Source organism: Alligator sinensis, unplaced genomic scaffold (genome assembly GCF_000455745.1).
Source record: "Alligator sinensis unplaced genomic scaffold, ASM45574v1 scaffold755_2, whole genome shotgun sequence".
Taxonomy (NCBI): domain Eukaryota; kingdom Metazoa; phylum Chordata; order Crocodylia; family Alligatoridae; genus Alligator; species Alligator sinensis.
Window position 1 is genome coordinate 1,551,693 of NW_005841883.1, and position 22,313 is coordinate 1,574,005.

The 22,313-nt window shown below is 42.6% G+C and overlaps 1 protein-coding gene across 3 annotated transcripts in view; it reads right to left on the reverse strand.

Annotated features, from left to right (window-relative positions):
* BMPR2 (bone morphogenetic protein receptor type 2) overlaps nucleotides 1–22,313 on the reverse strand; it is a 185,306-nt gene that overhangs the window by 95,737 nt on the left and 67,256 nt on the right. For all 3 annotated transcript variants that reach the window (XM_014516903.2, XM_025196683.1, XM_025196684.1), the window contains one exon: nucleotides 4,082–4,255. In XM_014516903.2, the coding sequence (XP_014372389.1) occupies nucleotides 4,082–4,255 (174 nt within the window). The remainder of the gene's footprint in view (nucleotides 1–4,081; nucleotides 4,256–22,313) is intronic.

The following is a 22,313-nucleotide window of genomic DNA, read 5'->3' on the forward strand; positions in this document are numbered from 1 at the left end:
TAATTCATCTTCCTATGCTGTTAGTCTTCCTAATTTCGCTATTTCTTTCATTCTCTCTCACCCTACTTCTACCCCAATTCTTAAAAAAATGCGCCACAGAATTGCTTGAAGTATAACAATAACAACAACTGAGTGGGAAACACAGTGTCTTTAAATGAAAAAAAAGTTTGATCCAGCTGTTATGTTACTGAAATAACCAAAAATACAGAACCCCTTGGACCAGGAAGTCAAAGCATAAGATGCCCATAAGCACCATCATTACCTGAAGGACTACAGTAACTCAGTGCTAACCAGGAAATACCCTGGCCACAATTTAAAGATAGTCTCCTATGGTGGGAAATCCAAAGGGGCACAGTAATTCAAGAACCCCTGAATACAGCATCCCAGCTAGTACAAATGCTTGTAATCTGAAACACTGATGCCAACAAAAATAATCAAGCCCCAACAATTTCCTCTAAATATAGACTTCAAGCTTTTGATGAAAAAAGAATGTTTTCTACATCCAGAAAGGATTGAACAAAATACCACTCAGACAAGTTTAAGTACTGAACAAAAAGAGAGTATGTAAGGAATGCAGTATATTAATATTCAACCTTTCTACTCTCAATATTAGGATTCCATCTCGAGTTAGGCTACAAGAAAAACATTTCTGGTGCTTTCACCTAGTTCCCAGGGGTATTTAAATAATTTACTCAATTACCACACAGTGTGGTAATCTTGTGCCTTTCAGTCTCCACTGATAAATGAATCAGAACTGGAATTTTGAAAAATACATTAAAACACTGTTGTTGTTGTTGTTACTGGTAGCATACATTTTGGGCCCATTTTAAAGAAAATATATTTAGATCTTTTGAAGAAATACAGCATACCACAGATGACATTGCAATTCTATTTTTTCCAATACCTGCAATTGAGACACTCCCACACACTCCTAAAGAAAGGTAAAACTCATTAGAAATGTGACTGAATTTGAGAAAATATTGGTCACAGCTATAAAACACAAAGGCCTATTATCTGTGCTGTATAAATAAATTGTAAATATCCATATAAAAGGGAAAAAATTGTTCATGCCAAAAAGTCGGCTATTGACACTGGATCAAAAATTGGTGCTGAAGATTGGGAGACCATCTGGAACAATGGTCCTCATATCCAGCTGCACAATAATACAAGAACATTATTTTAAAATCTGATATTGATGGTATTTCACCCAACTCAAAATTAAATGCATTTATGGTATAGAAACAGGCAAACATTGGAGGGAGTGTGGTCATTTGGGAGGATTCTACCATGTGTGGTGGACATGTCCCAGAATTAAACTGTTCTGCAAGAAGGATGGAAACATGGTGAGGGAAACAACAGGATCCTGGATATCAGATAACCCCTTAGTATTCCTACTGAACTTTCCTCAGAACTCTGCAACCTAAGTGACTTAAGGAATCAATGATTCATCTTCTAGTGCAGGGGTGGGCAATTATTTCAGAGCTAGAGAGCCACTTAATGAGTTCTGGTGAGCTGTCAAGGGTCACAAGGGTAGCTCTGCCCCTTGACAGGTGCCTTGCCCCCTAAATCGCCATCTTGGGACCAGAAGTCCCACCCCCTAACCCTTGCCACTGGAAGCATTCCTTTTGGGAGGCAGGGGGTTGCCATCAGCCCCAGCTGAATGCCCCACCTCCACCCACACGCTGGAAAAACCATGGTTGTGCCAGGCAGCGATGCAGGGCTGGGAGTGGAGCTGCAGCAAAATTTGGGGTGGCTGCAGCCTCCTCCCAGCACTTCCGGAGCCTGCTCTGAGCCCAGCCTCCAGCGAGATGAGCCCCATGCTGTGCCAGCTCCGGCTCCACCCCACAGCTGCCACCTGCCCCACACCATGCAGATCTTGGGGCAAATGCCCCCTCTGCCCTGCTGGGGTGCAAGCAGTGGCAGGAGCTGCCCCCACCCCACAAGTCACATCTGTGACCCGCTCTCCATCCCGTCTGGGCAGTGCCTGCCCCTGCCCGCTCCCTTACCGCAGGCATTGTTCATCTGCCCCCCCGCACACCTTCCCTTCCACTACACCCAACTTACCAGCTGATGGCCGCTGTATTGGATATCGGATCGGTATCAGCCGATATGCCTTCTTAAATATCAGCTATCAGCATCGGCCCCCAAAATCTCTATCGGTGCACCCCTAACTACAACATATTTTGATTTTATTTCAAAAATATATTTTTGTCCTGATTTACATGCATTTCCATAGTGTATATAGAGGTGATTGCATGATAGTGCAAAATAAAGATTTACTCTTATATATTGTGTGGGGTGGGTATGTGTGGGATTCATGGGATCTGTGGGGGGGTTTTGGGTGGGTAAGGGTGTATGGCTTATGGGTGGGTGTGGCCCCCCTACCACACAGCCCCTGCTGCTGGTGGCAGGCCCTCAGGATGATTGGGGCCCATGACAGGCAGAGCCTTCCAGTACCACGCAGCTCTAGTTGGGTCCCAGAGGCTGCATGTCACAGCATGGAGACAGCCTGGTCCACTGGTGCTTGCCTTCAACCCAGACCAGGCCGGCTCCATGCCAGAACATGGGGCTCCTGGCAAAGCAGGTGGGAGCTGCGTGCCATCAGGCCTGAACAGGCTGGCTCCATGCTTCCACGTGGGGCTTCCAGCACTCCAGCAGGAAGCTGCATGCTACCAGCATGGAACCTGCCTGGCCCAGTGGCATGGGACTCCCCATGGCTCCAGGTGGACTCTGTGCCACCATGTGAGGCTTCTGCCACTGTAGCTAGGAGCACACGCTGCAGGGCCAGGCTGGGTTGGCTCCACGTGCAGCTTCCTGCTGGAGTGCTGGAAGGCCCACATGGAGGCCCAGAGCCGACCCAGCCCAAAGGTGCACAGTTCCCACTTGCAGTGCCAGGAACCCGATGTGCTGGCATGGTGCCAGCCTGGTCTGGTCCAAAGGCACATGCCAGCAGGCCGGACTGAGCCAGCTCCATGCTGTCGTGCGCAGCTTTTAGGACTCAGCCAGAGCCATGTGCTGCCAGGGGGCTCTGCCTGCTGTGGGCCCTAAGCCACAGGGAGCGGGGGTGAGAAGGGCCCACCCCCCCCCCACAAACCGCACACACACCCCTATACCCCCAACAAACCTCACATCCACACACACCCCACACCCACACACCATCAGGCTGGGTGGGCTCCATGCCACCATGTGCGACTCTTGGCACTGCAGGCAGAAGCTTCCCTCCCCACTCACCAGCTGTCCAATCACGTACCATTGCGCTCCGTGCCTCTACATGGGGCTCCTACTTGGATTGCTCGGAGTCCCATAGAGGTGGAGGCACAGAGCCTGCTTGGTCTGATGACGTGCAACCTCTGAAAGCACATGCCTCCTGCTGGCTTTCAAAGGGGCAGCTGCAGGCCAGTAATAATTGTTTTTTTGGAGGGCTCTGGAGGGCCAGATATAATGGCCTTGTGGGCCGAATCCAACCCATGTGTCATATTTTGCCCACCCCTGCTCTAGTGGCTACCACAATTACACTTGCACAGCCTGCAAGAGAAAAGCGACACCCCTACAATCACTGACTGGTTTTAAAAAGTATGTGAAGTTTTAATAATGGAAAAGTTGTCCTAATAAGTCAGGAGAAGGCAAAAAGAAACTTAAACTTGGAAATCTAGTAGATTTTTTATATTTGCTAAAAAAGACACTTTACCTGCCTCCATACTGGAACATTTGAGACATGCTTTGAATAATGAAATGCATGGGAATGAATTTGAGGTTTGGAGGTAGAGATGAGTGCAGGATAGTGGGATTTGACATGTTATATTCTTTTGCAGTTTCCTGAATAGTCCAACTTGGCTAGTTATATAAAAGTTCATCTTAAATAAGAAGTTTATTCTTTATCAAACCCTTTTTCAAAAGAAACTTTCTTCTTACTTAAATAGTTTTATAGTAAATTTCAAATGGTAAAACGAGATTAACATAATTTTATGGTACATGCAAAGGGCCTAGCTACAGAGTTTAACATTTCCTAAGCAACAGATTACTACTAGCTAAAAAGTGAAAGATTATGGAAACCACTGCACCTTAGTGAAATGTTTCTCACCTTGCTTTACAAGATGTATGTCTCCTTCTCGTGTTTTTTCCCAAAGTCCATAGCAAGTGCTGCCTTTCACACACAAAATAGTGCCATTTTCCTGAGAGATCCGACTCTCACTGATCCCATGGTCCTGTTGATATGGGTCCTTAAATGCACATAACCGCTCCTCACTCTGGGCCGCTTAAAAGAAAAAAAAAGAAAATCATTCTCAAAGTTTTCATATAAAAGCCCAGCGTAGATATAAATGGCTTTATAAGCTTCAGTTTAAGGTTTAGCATACAAAGGCTGATTTAGGGTCTTCCAAAAACTAACATTCCACATGATTTTGTTCTTAGCATATAAACATCCATTCTTTAATACATAATTCTGCAGAGCTAAGGTTTACCCAAAGGTTAATATGAGTAGAACAGAAGAAAACTTCACTGAATGCTTCAAAAAGAACGTAAACATTTCTGAAATGTGCTGGTGCAACATAGATAATATTTCAGAGCACACTTTACATCTGTTGTGATGCTTCTCTAGCCTACCTGATGCACTTTCCAGATGGTTTCACCAGGGACCAGGTGCATGATTATTGAATTATTTCCAGATCCTTTCAGCACCAGGTAGTCCTGGCAGACACTCATCTATCATCCCAGTTAATACTGTATGTGCGCCACACACTGCATTATGTTTTGTTTTCTGTGTCTCCCTTTTGTAAATCTGTTCCATTAAGACCTATTCCTTCTATTCCAGAATCACACTTATCCCTGCTCTTTCACACGACACATATTCCAGTATGAGCATTCTGACCAATGCTTCAGGGGAAACAGTGAATGCAGATGAGAGCAGCAACATATGTATAATTCTACGCTGTGGGATTCCTAGTAGGAAAAAATTAAGAATTCAGAAGCAGAGAGAGTGAAAATGAATAGCTATGATACTCTGCCAGTTATCTTTTGATTTTAGATCATGAACATTAGCCTTCCCTACTAGGATACATTTTCTTTAACCAAAAAAAATAAATTCACAAACTTGTATTTAAATAACTACAAAATCAAATGTTTCACACACAACTCCTGTATTTTTCTGCTTGTATCTTCTTCATAAAGGCACAGGCCATTACATTAAGCTAAAATCCATGTTTCCTAAGAAAACAAATATAATTTAATGAGGATCTATATATAAATGCAAAAAGTGCAAAGTATCTAAGTTAGCTCTAGTTTTTAAAGAATATGTTTTTAAAAACATCCATCCACTTGTTGTGAACAGTGATTTTATAGAAGGACTTTGCTGATGCACAAGAAAACTGATGCATAAACTGAAGCATGATGAGGTGAATACTACCTATTATACTCCTTAACAAAGTTAATTTTCCAGTAAGAATTTCAAATGCACAGCTACGTACACAGATGCAATCCCAGTTCCTTAATTTCTGTGAATAATTACTTATAAGACGAAGCAATGTTAACTTGACAAGCCGCCTTTTGGGATAAAATATTTTGAAGTTAAATTTTAAAAAAAGTTAAGTTACAAATTAAATTGTAGGAAATAAAGATTGAAAATTATCAAATACATTTAAGATTTACTCCTCTGCCACAGAAAGACATCTTCCTATATAAAATTTGATTACATGATTTATACTGAAAATTAAGACAAAATACTACAAATTTGTAACCCACAACCCAGATGGGGTACTGTGGGGGCAGCTGTGGGCCAGATCCAGTCAGTTGGCAGGCTGGATCTGGCCTGCAGGTTGTGTTTTGCCCACCTCTGCTCTAGAGGCTAGAGAGGATGAAAGATTCATAACAAGTAGGTTTTACAGGGATTTGTTGACTGCAGAGAAATAGTAAGAGCTAAGACTCTTTGAGTTCATTCCAGGCTCTAGAAGAAAGCATCTCTCAGTAGGTGTAGACTCTTCTGCCTATTCCCCAACCAAGCCTGGCCACTTCTAACCAACCCGCCCCGTCTCAAACCTATTTCTTTCCCATCACTGGCTCTTTGATCCCAGTCTCATTCATCTCATTTAACCATTCCCAGTGTGTACTCCTTGTGCTTTGCATCCCAGTTCCAGTCTCCTTGCCCAGCAAGTTGTAGTCTCACCAGTCTTATGGCCTCTCCTTCCCCTTCATAGTTTCACTCCTTCAGATTAACCCTCCCAATTGCTTTGTCCAGCCACTTCCAACACCAACCCATATCATCACAGCTCCTTGCCTGGCCAGTCTCAGTCCCACCTTTTGTCCTCAACCAGCCTCTCTCTTCTACTTTAGCCTTCATTTGGCTCTTGTTGCTTCTATCTGAATCAAGTTGCATCCTCCTCAATGCTATCTGGGCCCAGCACAGAACAGATAAATTACTTTGCTCTGAATTTAGTTGCTTGACATGGAATAATCTGCAATGGCCCAGAGCTGAAATTCAGAGAATGCAGGGAAAAAATCCTGCTTGGCCCTAAGCTGAGTCATGTTCACTGTGGATAGAACATGGAAAATGTAGCTGCTAAAAACTAAATTGTATACTGAATATGTGTATGCTGTAATTTTTCAAAAGTTATTATCTTGGCCAAAGTTTGACAGATTTTAGGGGAAAGAAGGAAGAACAACCTTCACAAAAGTACGCTTCCCTGCCAAATTTCAAGTCCAAGCTCTAAAATATGTAGCTACTAAAATTCTTCTAAGAAAGGGCTGCCAGATTCATAGATTGTAAGGCTGGGGGGGACCTCAGAAGATTATCAGGTCCAGCCCCCTGCACCAAGCAGGAAAGACAGCTGGGGCCAGAATTCATTAAAGTGGGCACAACAGTGTATTTTTCACTAGTTTTATTTGCTGAAATTGTAAAATCATTTTTGCCAAAATATAAAAAAAAATCCAACCAGAGATGGATACCTCACATGGAAATTTTTTTAACATAAATAGTTATAGTTTGGCAAAGCTATAAGTAGCAGAAACAGGTTCTAATAAAAAGAGGATTTTGGGTAGCCTCAAATAGTAGGCTGTGCTATCAAACCTTATATATAATACAGTGTTCAGTACACTATGAATCAATAGGTATATTTCTACAATGGTCATGCTACTTTTAGCATTTACTATGATGTGAATAAAAGGCAGTGTTGTAGACCTAAAAATTCTGTTGGCTATTATTTCATATACATTTTTTTTTAAATTAGTGTAGTCTTTCAAGTTGCTGAGGATAAAAAGGTCATATATTATCCACTAACATATGCTGCCCCAAGCAGTCTTTGCCAGTCACATTCAGTAGTTTTATTCTCAGGAACAGATGCTTCGCGCCTGGAATACTCAGCTGTCCTGCATTCTCTGCTCCATGACATGGGACTTGCCAAGGGAACAATGTATGAAAAGATGGTACAGTACTACGACATAAGAACTGGATCTGGCTAACTTGTTGAAAAGTAAAATGAGAATTATCACTGAAATGTGAAAGAGAGAGAGAAAGAGAACCATACATCCTTGAGAAATCTGAGTTATCTGCTCCTAGGGAAAACTTGCAAGCTTTGAAATCAATTAGCTGTGGTAGCAGGAAAGGAAAAGATCACCTGAGAAAATGGTTTTGTGTGTGTTACTGTACTTATGCAAGTTGTTGCTATGTGACCCCTTTCATAATTATTTTTGTACATAAAAATTTAAATTATAATTAAAATTAATTTATAAGTATATTTATTATAATATTTATATTCATATGATAATTATTTAAAGTATTATAATTGAAATTATTAAAATTTAAATTATTATTTTTATACATAAAAATAAATTATGGAGCTCATAAAGAACAGTGACTAATGTAAGTGCATATGAAGTAAATCCAGAAAATACCGTGCTTTCACAATAACTTAGACTGATACCACTTTTTAACTTTTGGAACTTTAACTTTCTAACCTACGAACTGAATGAAAAGCTATTTTAGTTTTGTTTTCTACTCAGAAGTATAGTTGTTTGTATTGCAGTAGTTCCTAGGAAACTGAGGTAAGCTTGGATCATGACTATATTACATGCTATACAACCATACAGCAATGCCAGTCCCTCATATCTAATAACTTACTCCAAAAATGTATCCTAAGTTTAAGTGTAATTCTAGCCAAAAAATAAATAGGGCCTATACAAATATCATTGCAGGGAAATGAAGCTATGTTTACATTACCAATAATATGCAAAAGGAACTTGTGCCTACATTTACTCAATTTCTAAATTTGTAATAAAACCCAAACCATATTCCCGCACTTTAATTTCCAGATAATAAGGCAGGGGAGACATGCAACAAAATAAAGGTTCTCAACTATAACCATGGTTCTTTTCGACTTCTGAACATTCATACAGTTGGTTATAGCGTGGACTGATGAAACCTGGTAGTAATACTCATTGGAATGTCCTTGTTCCCTCCCTTCCTGGATCTAAACATTCAGAGGTCAGAGGACATGCAGCATTTACTACCTTATTTCCTTCCACTCCCTAGTCAGTCCAAAGTTGAAGTCAGGGTACCAAGAAAGTAGGAAATGTAGGTGGGAATTTACATACGCAAAGGTAATTTCAAAGAACTGTGGTTGTAGACAAGTGACCTTCTGCACATTCCTACTGTGGGAATTTGGCAAACAATACTTGTCCTTCCAGAGAGTGGGATGAGGCAGCTAAGTTAAATACAGGCTATATTACTGCATGTGATCTAAATGCTAGATCTAAGAAATAACTTTTTAAGAAACTATTTATAGAGCTCCAAGAGGCCACTCTACAGATTTTTAATTTTGAAATGTGTCTAAGGCAGGCCAGAGAAGTAGCTGAGTGCCTTCTAAGTAGGGGTGCACCAATAGAGACATTTTTGGGGTCGATACCAATAACCGATTTTTAAGGAGGCATAGTGGCCAATACCGATCTGATTTCCAATACGCAACTCTTCAGCTTGTGGGCAAGGGGAGGGACTTCTGGTGGCAAAGGTCAGAGGTTAGGGGCTGAGACTTCTGGTCCCAAGATGGTAACCAGGGGGCAGGGGACCTGTCAAGGGGCAGGGTTACCCATGTGGCCCTCAACAGCTCACCAAAATTCATTGAGAAGCCCTCCAGCCGAAATAATTGCCCACACCAATGTATATGAATATGGCTGCCAGGCAGCCTGGAGAACAGCTCCTGCAGGTAATTCCTGCAGATAATCCCTCCAGCAGGGATTGAGGCCCCCATAGAGAGGGACGAAGGGAGTTGGGCAGGGCTGGGGCTCTTGCCCAACTGAGTGGCATGTGGGGCTTGGGGCCCAGGGCTGGAATGGGCTGCTGCAAGGCCCTGGCAGGGAGTGGGATGATTTCCAGTATGCCTCAAACCTATTCAAATAAAAAGCTAATGCTCTCCTAGCATCCAAAATGCATAGCTCAGCTTTCTTCAAGGGAGAATGAAGCAGAGAGAAAAGTACCGTCTATTCTATGTAGAGCTTTTTTTGGATGTGAAAAAAGGACTGCTCTAATCTTTGTGATGATAAACAATAAGAAAGGGTTCAGTCACAAAAACCTGCAATTAGTTTTTTTTCCTAGCGTTTGCAATGGCTACAATAAAGGATACCCCAAATTGAGGATTATCCCATAGGTTTCACTTGCTGAATAAGCTCAAAGACAGAGGCCTCATATAGCCTAGTATGGTAACCAGAGAACAGATATTTATTATTCCCTTCAAGGATCTTTATTACATGGCTCAATACAGTCTTCTTCCTAAGTTGTGGTGAATAGAGATGGCACAAGATGGTTTTGTGGGGGCGGAGGGGGTTCTGTTTTGTTTAGTTTTCAATGACTTGGAAAGTCCAAGTATTTTCTAAGCAGGTACCATCACACTACAGTCTGCCCACCTTGCTCCTGTCCAAAAACAGCAGTGCCTGCCTAGCAGCCCATGGTGCTCTGCATCTTCACCGGACTCTGCTTCAGGACTTCTGGCCAACCAGCTGGGAACAGGCTACAGAAACTGTGAGTATCCAAGTTTGCCCAAGACATATGGTCATCCTATTAATTCATCCACTCCCAAATGGCAAGTAAATGAGGTGAGGTCCTATTCACTAGTCCTATACTTCAAACTTCCAGAGCAACAACTATTGTCCAATGAGACACCACTATTACAAGGTAGCTGAGGTGAGATGGCCACAGCCCGATCCAGAAAGGGGCAAGAGAGGTGATCTGAGGCTGAGAGACTAAGACAGCCAGAGACTGACAGGGGCAAAACCAGAGCCAGGGACCCCAGAGCCTAAGAGGGGCAAGACCAGGGCCAGGGGACCCAGAAGCCAAGGTATGGGCACAGTGGACCTCAGCTGAGAGGGGCACAGCCAGAGAAAAGCGGCCAAAGCTGGGAAGGCTGAAACCCTAACAAAGTTTTTGAGGTCTGAGAGGGCCAAGCATTGAGGTGGGGCTGGGCGGCCCCTCCAAAGTGATACCATATACCATCTGTGAGGTACGGGTGTGCCTAGGGCGGCAGATGGAAGCCACAAACACAGCCCTTAAGGCACCTGGTATCCTAGGGCACCAATAGTGCTAGAAGGGCCACAATTTATTGCTTGCAGGCAAATCTGCAGCAGACTGGACCCACTCTGGGTCCTTGGGGCAGCTTTCCAACCCTTAACTCCTCATGGGGTCAGGAGTGGAGTTGGAGAAAGGCTCTCTGCCTTCCCAAGACTGGGGTCACTTCAGTCTTGAGAAAAAGTGTTGGGAGCAACTGTTCCTACCTTCCCATAGACCAGAGGTGATGGGAGCAGCAGCCATCACTCCCTGCCTCTTCCCCAAACTAGGCAGTCCTTAGGTTCAGGATGAGGTAGGGGGCTTCCCCCTGCTTCCCCTACTGCCCAACTGAATGGTAATGCAGCAATTTAAAAGCTGGCAGGTAGGAGTGAGGTGCTGGCAATGTCTCTCCTACCCAGATGCCAGCTCCTGCTAGCTCCCCCTTGCTGTCCCACTGAGCAGTGGGGCAGAGGGCTCAAGGATCCAAACCCTACTTCCAACTATTGGCTTTTAAGTCACTGCCCTGTCACCCTGCTGGCTGGCAGAGCAGCAAGGGAGAGCTGGAAGCCAGGTCAAGGAGACTTTCCTAGAGTCTTACCACTCCCAGCTGCTAGCTCTGAAATTGCTGACCTGCTGCTCAGCTGGGTAGTGGGACAGCAAGAAGCCAGCAGCAATAGGAAACTGAGATGGGGTAAGTCTCTACATGCCCAGTTCCTGGGACGTCCAGCTTTTAAACCATCACCCGTCATTCAGCTGAGTGCCTGAGAGGTCAGAGAACAAGAGAAAACTGGAAGGGCTGAGAGCTGGACATGAAGAGGCTTTCCCCAAACCTGGCTCCTAGTTTCTGGCTCCTCCAGCTTCCCTTTGCCACCCAGGTGACTCAGAGCAGTGTGAAGCAAGGCAAGTTACTATGCCCTACAGTGAAATGCCCCTGAAGCAGCACTGGGCAAGGCAGGCTGCTGTGCTCATGCTACAAGGCTACCAGAGTCTTGGTGCTGCACCTAAGTGCTCCCCCAAACTCTCCCGTACTCTTTCAGTTAACCCAGAAGGAGCACAAGGAGCAGGGGCTGTTCTGTGCTGAAGAAATAGGAGGGTTCCCACCACAGGAGAATACCTGTATCTTGCCAATCAGCTTATTTGCAGAATGAAAATGCATTCTCTCAAGATAGGAACCCTCCATAGTTTTCTGTGGCAGAAGCTGCTTTTCAACAGTTTCCACCTGCCAGGTGAAATCCTTTCCCCTTCTCAGGCAAGGGAGAGAACAGGCTGTCAATTAGTGGGCTCCCCTATGGGCAGGGGTGATCCAGGGAGCAGCCCTCAAGTGTCCCTAGGCTAGACAGCTTGATTGTGAAGCTGTCCAGCCATGAAGCTGAAGGAAAATCTGTACAGTCCAGCTCAGGCTATGTTTCTACTGGAAGAAATTTCTTCCAGTAGAAACTAAAGTCTGTAGGCAGCCTCTGTAGAAACTGGAAACTGGGTGGGGCTGACATCATAAGTGCCAAAAAAGTAAAACCTGAGCAAATGAGAGGGGAAGTGACTTTCAATCATGCTTTTGCTTCCTATTTCCTTTTGTTAACATCTATTTAACCCAAGAAAGGATTGTTTTATAGAGAATGAAGCCCTAATTTCTTCAATTAAGAGGTGAAAAAACCTACCACACTGGTTGTCTGATTCTCTAGAGAGATCACCAAGAGGGGAACCTCCCCATTCTAAGAATAAAACCATCTATTTCTGAATTTTAATGTAAAAATACTAAAACAAGCTTTTCAATCTTTATCAGTCACAAAAACGAAATAAAACCCTTCCTTCCTTATGAGCACAGTTTAGGAGGCAGTTTCAAAGATCAGTCTTAAATCAGCATTCACATTAAGCTGAGTTATGGATTCACAAAGGGTAATATTAAATCTACCTATGCCTTTATCTGGCTGTAGAACCAGATCATCTCTCAATCTCCCAATACCTCTGTAAGGGAAGCCAGGAGCCAGCTCCATCCTAGCATGCAGGGGGTGTAGAGCCCTCTCCTTGGCATCACTCATTAATTGCAGCTAAAATTTTAACCCTGTCGCATCTGTTACTCAGCCAAAAGCTGCTGCCAATTTGGCAGTGGGTATATGACAGGGCTAAAGCTTTAGCTGCAAGGAGGAAGTGAGTAACACTAATGATCCAGCCCACACGTCATAGGTTATCAAACCTTGCTCTGGAAGCTTTATTGGTTTTAAAGTATGCATACAGTACACTTTGACAAAATTATGCATTTTAGCATTTATCAAAGTGAACAAGACAAGTCTCCAAGTCACTACAAATATGATATATTATACAGGGGTTTACCTAGCTCAAGGAGGCAGCTGGCTGGTTTCACAGGCAGATCACAGAGCCAGCTGCCATTTTCAAGGGATTATCATAGCTATAGTGCCCCCATGCTCCTGATTACCCATGGGGTCCTGGCCCCCATCACTGATTGGTGGAGAAGGCTATCATATGGCCCTGCCCCTTGCTGCTGACTGGTTGAAAAAGTTGTCTGTCCCGTGGCCCAGCCCCTAGCCACTGATTGTGGAGAGGGGTAGGGCCAAACAGGCAGCCCTCTCAGCCAATCAGTGGTGAGGAGCAGGAGCAGCAGCCATCTTGCCTGCTCACCTTTGTGCCAGTAGCCTCCTTGCCCCCTTCCCCCTGGGCAAGCTGCATGGCTAGGATGAATGCTGGCTCCCACTGGGGAGCCAGCATTTTATTTTTCCCCATGGATTTCAAAGAGATCACCTGATTTCATGATTTCTGCAAAATCCATGCAATCGTTATTTGAATAGGTCCCTAGTTATATATTTTACACACACACACACACACACACTTATCTGCACACTCTTTATAGACATTTTCAGTAATTAATTTAAGAGTTTATAAATGCAGAATACTGAACATGACTATCATGATCTGTGTGGCAGACTAGGAAAATGAAACATCCCTGGAATTGCAACTATTGTTTATAACCTAAAATTAATTTGATAGTAATGTAGGTCTTGTCCATGTTAGAACAAATTCTAACAAATTGACATTCAGTGATTGCTTTTCATAGTGTATTACTTTTGAAGTTTTCTTTATACTATAGCAAACAAATGTTATAAAATAATTAAAACAGACACTTAAGTTACTTAAAGCAATACAACTGAAAATCCTTAAAGCAGGAGTCATGTTTGCAGTAACAGCAAAGGAAGTCAATTCCACTAGTTTTTAATCAACATTTTTCTCTTCTCATGTCTATTCAATCCAAAGTACAGAGTCTACTCTGCCTGCTGAGGGAGGGGGAAAGGAAGGAAAAAGGACTCATGTTGATGTAGCTAAAAATTAATTATTCTGTTCCTTATAAGGATGGCCAGAATTAAATTTACATTTGCCGAAGATGAATGCCAAACAATATGGCTGTTGATAATAGAGTTGTGTGAAAAAGATGTAAAATCAAAATACAGGTCTGCAAATAACCATAAAGAGTAGAATTGGTACATGCTTGTATTATACAATGGTTGTTGCTAAGAGCAATTATAAAACCAGCATCCCAATTTACTCTTATATCTACCTTCCTTTATAATGGCATGGGTGAAAAGAAGTGGGTACAAAGGAAGCAATAGCAAAGGAAAAAGATAGGTTTGTTTTTCTCTAACAGGAGTTTCTCCACATAAAATGTTTTTTGGGTTTGTTTGTTTTTTTACCATCTTTCTCTTGCATTCCCTGTTGGGTGAAAAAAATTAAAGCACGTGGTTTTGGTTCAGATAACTTCCCTTGAATTTGTGAGGTTTTATTCATAAAGAAAAGTCTGATAAAAGCTGTTTCCCCTTTCAGAGTAGATGCTTTTCTCTGGGCTCTTTTGTGGAAAGATCTCCTCAAGGGAAGCTCCAGACAGAAGCTTGTGTGTGTGTGTGTCAAAATTTATATTCAAGTGTATTTGTTTCAGGAGTATCTTCAATAAAAAGGTATTACTTTAAAGCAAAGAGAAAAGACCTAAACAGACCATCTAAAATACTGTCTTATGGAGAATATCTTAAACTGCTGAACATTTCTGTGTTTTTATACTTCCAGTCATCTGCTCCATGCCATGTTCAATTAAATACACCCTGGAGGCTGGTTGATCAGGAGGATTTTTAAAGATTACCTTAACCTGTTCAAAAGATTTGCATTGCAAGATAACATTAACAGTAGAGTGTTACATGAAATAACAAAACAGAGTTTAAAAATTAGATGGTGAATCCTCCCCGCTCAGGCCAGGAAGACAGAGCCTTGACTGTTTGATAGCCAATTCATGGTAGTTTTAGGAGCATTGCAGAAGCAAACCCTTCTTGATCAGCAAAAAACAAAAACAACAAAAAACCCCAATGATAACCATGTTACACCTTAAATGGAGAACAGAAAAAAGCTCAAAAAGGCCCAAACATACACTCCAAGGAGAAATTAAAAGGAGTGAACAAAAAGTATCTAGATTTATGTTTACAAATGTTTCCTTGCTTCTTACAAACATGGAAAACAAACAGCACAGTCATTTAAGTTCTTAATTATCTTATACCTAATATTTTGGCAGGGCTTGCACATTGCAATATTTAAAAAGTGCGAGTTCACATTCAATGTTAAGATAAGGAATATTGGTTCATGCTACTTCATGCTCTACAGATTTCGCTTGCTTTATGCTGTACATGCCCTGGAAAACGGCACAACTCGAATTCACATAAAGTGAACCCACTTTACAATGTATCAAATAGGGATACGTTCCCAAGACCTCGACTCTGCTGACCCCCAGACCCATTCCTACCACTTTCACAAGACAATTATGGTACTCACCAACAGCAGACAGTACGCACAAGCACAGGGTGATGGTGAATGTTACCATAATGGGGATGGCAAGTACAGAAACACGTCACAGACAATAAGCAAAGAATGCAGATCCACACAGGATCCACATATTTTGATGCGCATCACTCCCATAATGCACCACACAAAGCAGCTGACTGTGGGCTTCCACTACACCAATTGCATAAGAGTGAATCTACCTCATATATAACAAACTTTTGGTATAAAAGGGGTAATCGCATAAGAGCAAATTCGCACATACATAACCCGCATAAAGCGAGGGAAACCTGTAAATAATTCTGGTGCGGTCTGCTTTCACTATGAAATGCTGCAGCCTCAAATGCTTGGCAATTACAAAAGCCAGACCATAAACTGGAACCCATGCCAAGATTGCAGTGACTGGTGGTATTAATACCAAATTCAAAATTAAGTGGCTGAGAATGCAGACAACTTTAAATCACTAGAGATAGTTACAAGATGTTGTTCCACTAAAATAGCATCAAGCACCAGAAGATTCAAACCTGTGGTGTTTTCTGAACCTGGGTACTTCTTTTAGTCCTTCAAGCATAGTCTGTAAATAAAACTATCAATAATGACAGAGACTAGCTGCATTTTTTTTTTTTTTTTTTAAAGTAATGCTTCTGTGTACTGATGTCTCAATCACTTTTCAAAGTATCAGTAATCAATTAGTTCCAGGTAAAGAGCAAAATGATGCAAAACAGATTGGTCACAAAGCAAACAAACTCAACAATTATGTCTTCACTGCAGAGTTAGTTCAAGCTACACTCAGATGAAGTGATCTTTTGTAAGCCTAGCTTGAGTAAAACCAGTCCTGCATCCATACAACACTCAAACTGTGAGGGAACGGGTTACTATACAGATTTCCTGCTAGCTGCTGAAAAGCTGTGCTAATGCAAGCCGAAGTCCATACTCCCTGATGGATTGGTTAACCCAGGTTAAAAGGACCACTATACTGGAGATAAAAGCTGTATGTGGAAAGGACTCAAGTTTGGGTGAACACTCAGTTATCTCTGCAGTGAAGACAAGCCCTTTCTCATCCTGTACCCTTTTCCCTAGGTATTTATAATAGCTCTCATTATCTTACTATCTGAATGCTTCACAATCTTTATTTAGCCTCACAACAACCATGTGAGTTAAGTGAATACTATTATTTCCCAACCTAACAACATTTCCCAGAGAATGACTCCTCAATTCGCATCTTCTCTGACTGCCTATCTTGCATGCATACCAGCCCAGCCTCTGGGTTCTTTACTTTTCATTCCATCCAGGAAGAGCACACACCAACTGCAGATGCTTCCTCAGCCTGACAAAGGGTTTTTAAACCCAAAAGCTTGCTTAAATATTTTTCCTCCAACTCTTTAAGTTGGTCTAATAAAAGATATCAGATTCACCTAAAGAACCTTGTCCACCTAATTTTGTTAGCAGTTTTAGAACTGATTTTCAGTCTGTATTTTCTTCAGCTCATCACCTTGGCTTAGTATAAACAGTCAAAAAGCCTGAGGCTGAACTGATTGAATCTTTACAGGTTAGTCTAAGCTGCACAGATTGAACCAATAAGTAAGTGAACAGACATTCATGTTTGATTCTGGAAATGCAGCCACATGCCTGTAGTGGCCCAGGCCAGAAGGCTGGAGCAAACACCTTAAGCCAAGGCTAGCCTGCCCACCCTACTGGGGGGTGGGGGATGGGACAGGGAAGGTGCAAAGTATCCTGGGATGCTGGGGGACTATGGGTTGACCTGAATCTGGAGGGGATCTGGGATCAGGGTTAGTAGATGATCAAACCTCACTATGATTACTTATCTGTAGTGAGAGAAGTGAATATACCAGGAAAGGAACAAACTTTGAAGGTAGCAAAAAACTAAAGAAATACTCTTTTCCCCCTTTACTCTTGATATCTTTTTTATTGAATTAAAACTAACCTTAATAATATTGGGTGAGGGAGCAACTAAACAACAGTATTCCTGCAGGCCCCATTGCTATTGAGGCCCACAGTTTTCACATTGCTATGCAAAAGGTGAATATAAGGAACAGGGCTAGGAAGGGCATTCAGGCTGCTTTCAGATGTTAAAACAAACAAACAAACAAACAAACAAACAAAACACGCTTTACTGGAAGAAGCAGCACATTAGTTCGACCCGACATCACAGCGTCTTATAGATCAGGCACTTCAGCAGGGCTTTTTGGCAATTTTATTTGAAGCTGATTCAATCAGCTATTAGATAAAAGCACCAAAAAAGCCCCCTAAAGCATCCAGTCTATCGAGATGTTGGGCAAGTCTGGTCCAACTAACATGATGCCACTTCTGGACACGTGCTGGGCTTGAGTAAAGTGGCATTTTGAGTTTTTTTAAACATCTATAAACAACCATTAGAGTTATTTTTGCCTATACTGAACTTAATTGTTCAGTTTTATGTTGGCACCTATGTAGAGAAGAATTACTACTTTCCCAGTAAAAACTGCAGGCATACTTGCATTTGTTCAATTTCTCCCAGAAGGAAAAATCCACCCTCCGGGAAAAAGATCTTCCAGAGCAGGGACTGCCCATTTTGGGGAACAGGCTGGGGGTTTGCTCTGTTGCTCCTTACCTTTTCCCGAAACCAGGGACAGGAGGCTGGACAGCAGGGGAGGCTCTCCCCAAGTCCAGTTTCTAGCTTCACAGGCTGTGAAATCGCCACCTATGTGGCAGTCCAAGTCTCTGTTTCTTGTAACAAAATAAGTCAAGTAATTTCAATTAACTTTACTAATCGAGATTAAATAAGACATTTTGGTAAGCAACTGCCTGACACATCTAAAAGTAGACTAGCCAAACTATAAGGAAATATATCATGGGGACAATCCTTTACTGGCAAAGAATAAAGTCAGTGCCCTATGATATTTTTTCATATCTGACTTCTAACACTATAGACTTCATGACATCAGAAAGCCAATGGAAATAAATTATGATTATAAAAAGTTAAAAGGCTACAGTATGGGATCATATCAAGAGTTCTATACATATATATTCTAATGATTTAGCATTTTCCGGAAAAATTTACCTTTATTAAGCCATGTTAAGCTATGCCTGAACTAGGGCATTAGTTTCTACTGTACAGACCTGTTTCCTTCAGTACGTTCCCTCTTCTCCCCTTTCTTCTTTAATACTTTATTGTTAAATGTAACTACACATTGTACCATTCAGACTGTAGAAAGAAATAGAAGGATAAATGTGCAACAGACAGGTAATACAGGTATGCCATCAGTCTTTCCAATACAGAATTTTTAAATATATCAGCCTTACAAGCAAGCTCTCTCTCATGTTCAAATAGATAACATTATCTCCCTATAACTATTGTACCAAAATAACAATAGCTCTTTACACAACCATTTGCCGACAAAGAAAAATAGTTCATGAGTTTGCAGTTATAGAATTTAGCAGATTTTAACATAAAGGATTTTTAGGGTTGGCTTGTTGTTTTTTTCTTATAATCATAGACAATTGCTGTAATGTTTAGCCTTAAAATGCTATTCGTACCTGACTCCAAAGCAGGTTTCCAATTTATATACTAAAAAGATAAAAGTTCTACACTTGATTTTAGCTCTCAGCAGAGTCCAGCCATTATCTGCATAGAAACAAGACAACCCCATCCTCCCCAACTCCTTTGAAATATATTATTAAATTAAGAATCTCAACCCTGTGAAGAGGCCTCTAATGACCATCTCAAAATTCTTCCCTAGAGCTAGGAACAACTCAATTACTGGAAAGACACAGTCATTTCACATAAAACATTAAAGGTAAAACCATTTAATACTGTGAAAGCTTCCAATCACACAATGTGTTTAACTGCTCTAAGATAGGAACCTAATATGATAAAATTAATGGAAAATAACGCATTACAAAACATTCACTGTGCACTACCACTCATCTTTGTAACACACTTTAAATGAACAACTATCCTAATTTTAAGAATTTGGATTTCAAGTATGGGCTTTTATTATTGGTGCGTCCATGGGTAAAATAAAGTAAATCTGTGTAGATATATTAATTCCTAATTCCTATTTCTTTATTCATAGTTCTAAGTTTTACAATACTGTCCCTTAAGAACAATAACTGGCTGGTTTTCACATTTTTTAATTTGTTATCTGTATGTAGTACCACATAAGTACACCTGCATCACAGACCTGTCAATTTTAGTTGAGATCATCTAATACCTATACCCTATGAAACAGAAAAGACAAGGGATAGACAAGGAAAAGGAACACAATGAGCAAGGTTACAGAACTGTGGTCAAGACAGAGGTCTGTCTCATGAATTTTTTTTAAAGCTGTGTGTACAAGTACGGGTGCACCGATAAAGATTTTTTTTGGCCAATACTGATGGCCGATTATTAACCAGCCATATTGGCCAATACTGATCCAATTGCTGATATGCAGCCCGGCAGCTTGGATAGCAGTGTCCAGCTGGTAGGTCTGTGGGAGGGAAGGGATATTGGGGGTGGCGGGGCAGATCAAGGCCCCAATAGTGAGAGAGGGAGTGGGGCTGCGGCAGGTGCTGACCAGCTGGGGCAGGGCAGGGCATGGGACAGAACTGCGGGCAGCTTACCTGGGGGGCAGCTCCTACTGCTGTGTGCACCCCCAAGGGAGGCATGTGCCCCCTGAATTTGTGCACAGGGCAAGGGTAGGCTGTCCACTGAAGGCTAGGGTCAGGGCTACGCCAGCATCTTCCTGGCAGAGAGACTGGGCTGGGGCTGCACTCAGGGCAGGCGACGGTAGTACTGGGAGGAAAGGCAATGTGGGGGTGCTACAGGGAACTTTAGGGTGGCTATAGCCCACCTCATAGCCCCCACCACTGCCACTGCCCTACTTGCCCTCACCTGCCCCGAGCAGAGCCTCAGCACAGCCTCCCCACCAGGAAGAGGCCGGCACAGCCACTGGCCCCAGCCCACATCAGGCAGCCCGCCCTTGCCCTGTGCACAAATCATGAGGCACATGACCCCGATGCCTCCTCTGGGGGGCGTGCAGAGCCAGGAGCCACCCCCCACCACCTGCCCTAGACAAGGTGCCTGTGGCTCCATCCCATGCCCTGCCACACCCTGGCTGGGCAGTGCCTGCCCCTGGCCCACTCTCTCCCTCCTCTATCTGCCCCCCTGCCCCTTCTTCCCACACACTTACTGACTAGACACTGGTCTCCAAGCTGCTGGGCTGCATTCCTGGCCATGTACATGCTGTGGCTGTGCGTGCGTGCATGCATGCATACAGCATTTATTGGTGACATTATTGTCAATCTGCTTTTTTTGGCCAATGTAGCTGATAATGTCAATTTTCCTTTTATCAGTGCCGATACGATGTAGACTGATCTATCAGTGCACCTCTATGCACAAGTCTATATGACGCAGAGTGTCTGCACAATGCAGTGCTATGTAGAGATGCCAAAGCCAGTTCAGAAGCAGTATTCCCACTAAATAGCCAAGCTAAGAAGCAACATACATTACTCTGGGTGCAGCACTAACGCAGCTATAATTGCTTTTGCTGCTCAAGCTAAATCATTCAGAGCTAGCTTAAGTATCTTTATATAGTACAATGTGTCCTGCAAGGCCTATGAAATATTGGCTCAGCAGGGAATTCCCCATCTAAATCAGCCTTGGAAGGGGCAAAGCCCCGTGGAGCTTAAGAATACCATAGAGCTGTAGGAACAAGTGTAGATGGTTTGAAGAAAATTAGTAAGGAATAATGGGCTCCTACAGATGTGCAGGGAGCTGGCTCCAACACACTGGAAATCCAAATGAATTAGCATGGCTCACTAATTAAAGGGTCCCACGCACCTCCCGGAGCACATGTAAAAACGCCCAACCATTTCAAGTATGCTTCAAGTAATGTATCCTTTGCGCAGAAAATTACAAAATAATTATTGTATGTACTCAAACATCAGCATAGTCACATATCAGCAATCTCCTGCTCACCTCCCCTTAAATATATTGGTTATCATCATTAAATTGTTGGTAGAAGCAACATGTGCTCAGTCATGGAAAACTATGAAAATGACTGAATGCTGCCTGTGCTAAGCATGCCCATAAAATACATGGCCCATATTAGACAAAACACACTGGTGAGAACCTACCAGAAGGCTAGGTTAGCACATCCCATCTGAATAAGATATAGCACCCATTGTGTTTGGTCTCCCATAGTGCCAACTCTTTTTCAGGTCATAGTGAACCACTGTATTAAATACATTCTGATTTCCTCTTCACCACCACAATTGAGCAGTTCCTTTCTTTCCCATTTCCAATAACACATTTCTTCACAAGCTTTAAATGTGTAACAAACATCACCAAACTTCTATGTAGCTGAGAGACTCTGTTGCCCCCTCTCTCAGCCTGTAACATTCAATTAGTCTGGCCCCACCTTCTATGGGATGGAGATGGACCAGGAAGCCCTGTGTGTAATCTGAATGTACGTTTTTGGAGGGTCCCAAGACTTGTGACAAAAATACCCAATTCCAGTCTTGAGTGGAGGCAGGAGTACTAATTAGCACATGGATCCTTTGGGGGGGGGTGGTATCTGGAGTACACACATACTGAGCAGTGCTGGGCTGTAGGGTCACTATGCATTAAAATGCTGTTGATTCTGCTAGGGCCCAACCCAATGAACTATATGGTAAGTGATGAGCCTTTTGGCTCTGGACTAATATGCATAGTTTGTACTATGTATAAGTAGGTATAAAAGTGGTACTCAAAAATGTGTTTATGGAGTAACTGTGCTGCAATTTGCAGTAGTCAGGGTTGGAGCCAGAGTCAGATTCACAGCAGCCTCCTATTCTCCTCTGCAGTTTCTGTCCTCCTCTGTGTCTCTTTCCACAGTTACTGTCACATGCAGCTCACCTCCACATTGTGCTTGGAGAGGGAACAGAGCCCGAACAAAGTCTGAAGGTAAAAGGTAGTCAGGAAGAATGAAGGGGGAAGAAATTG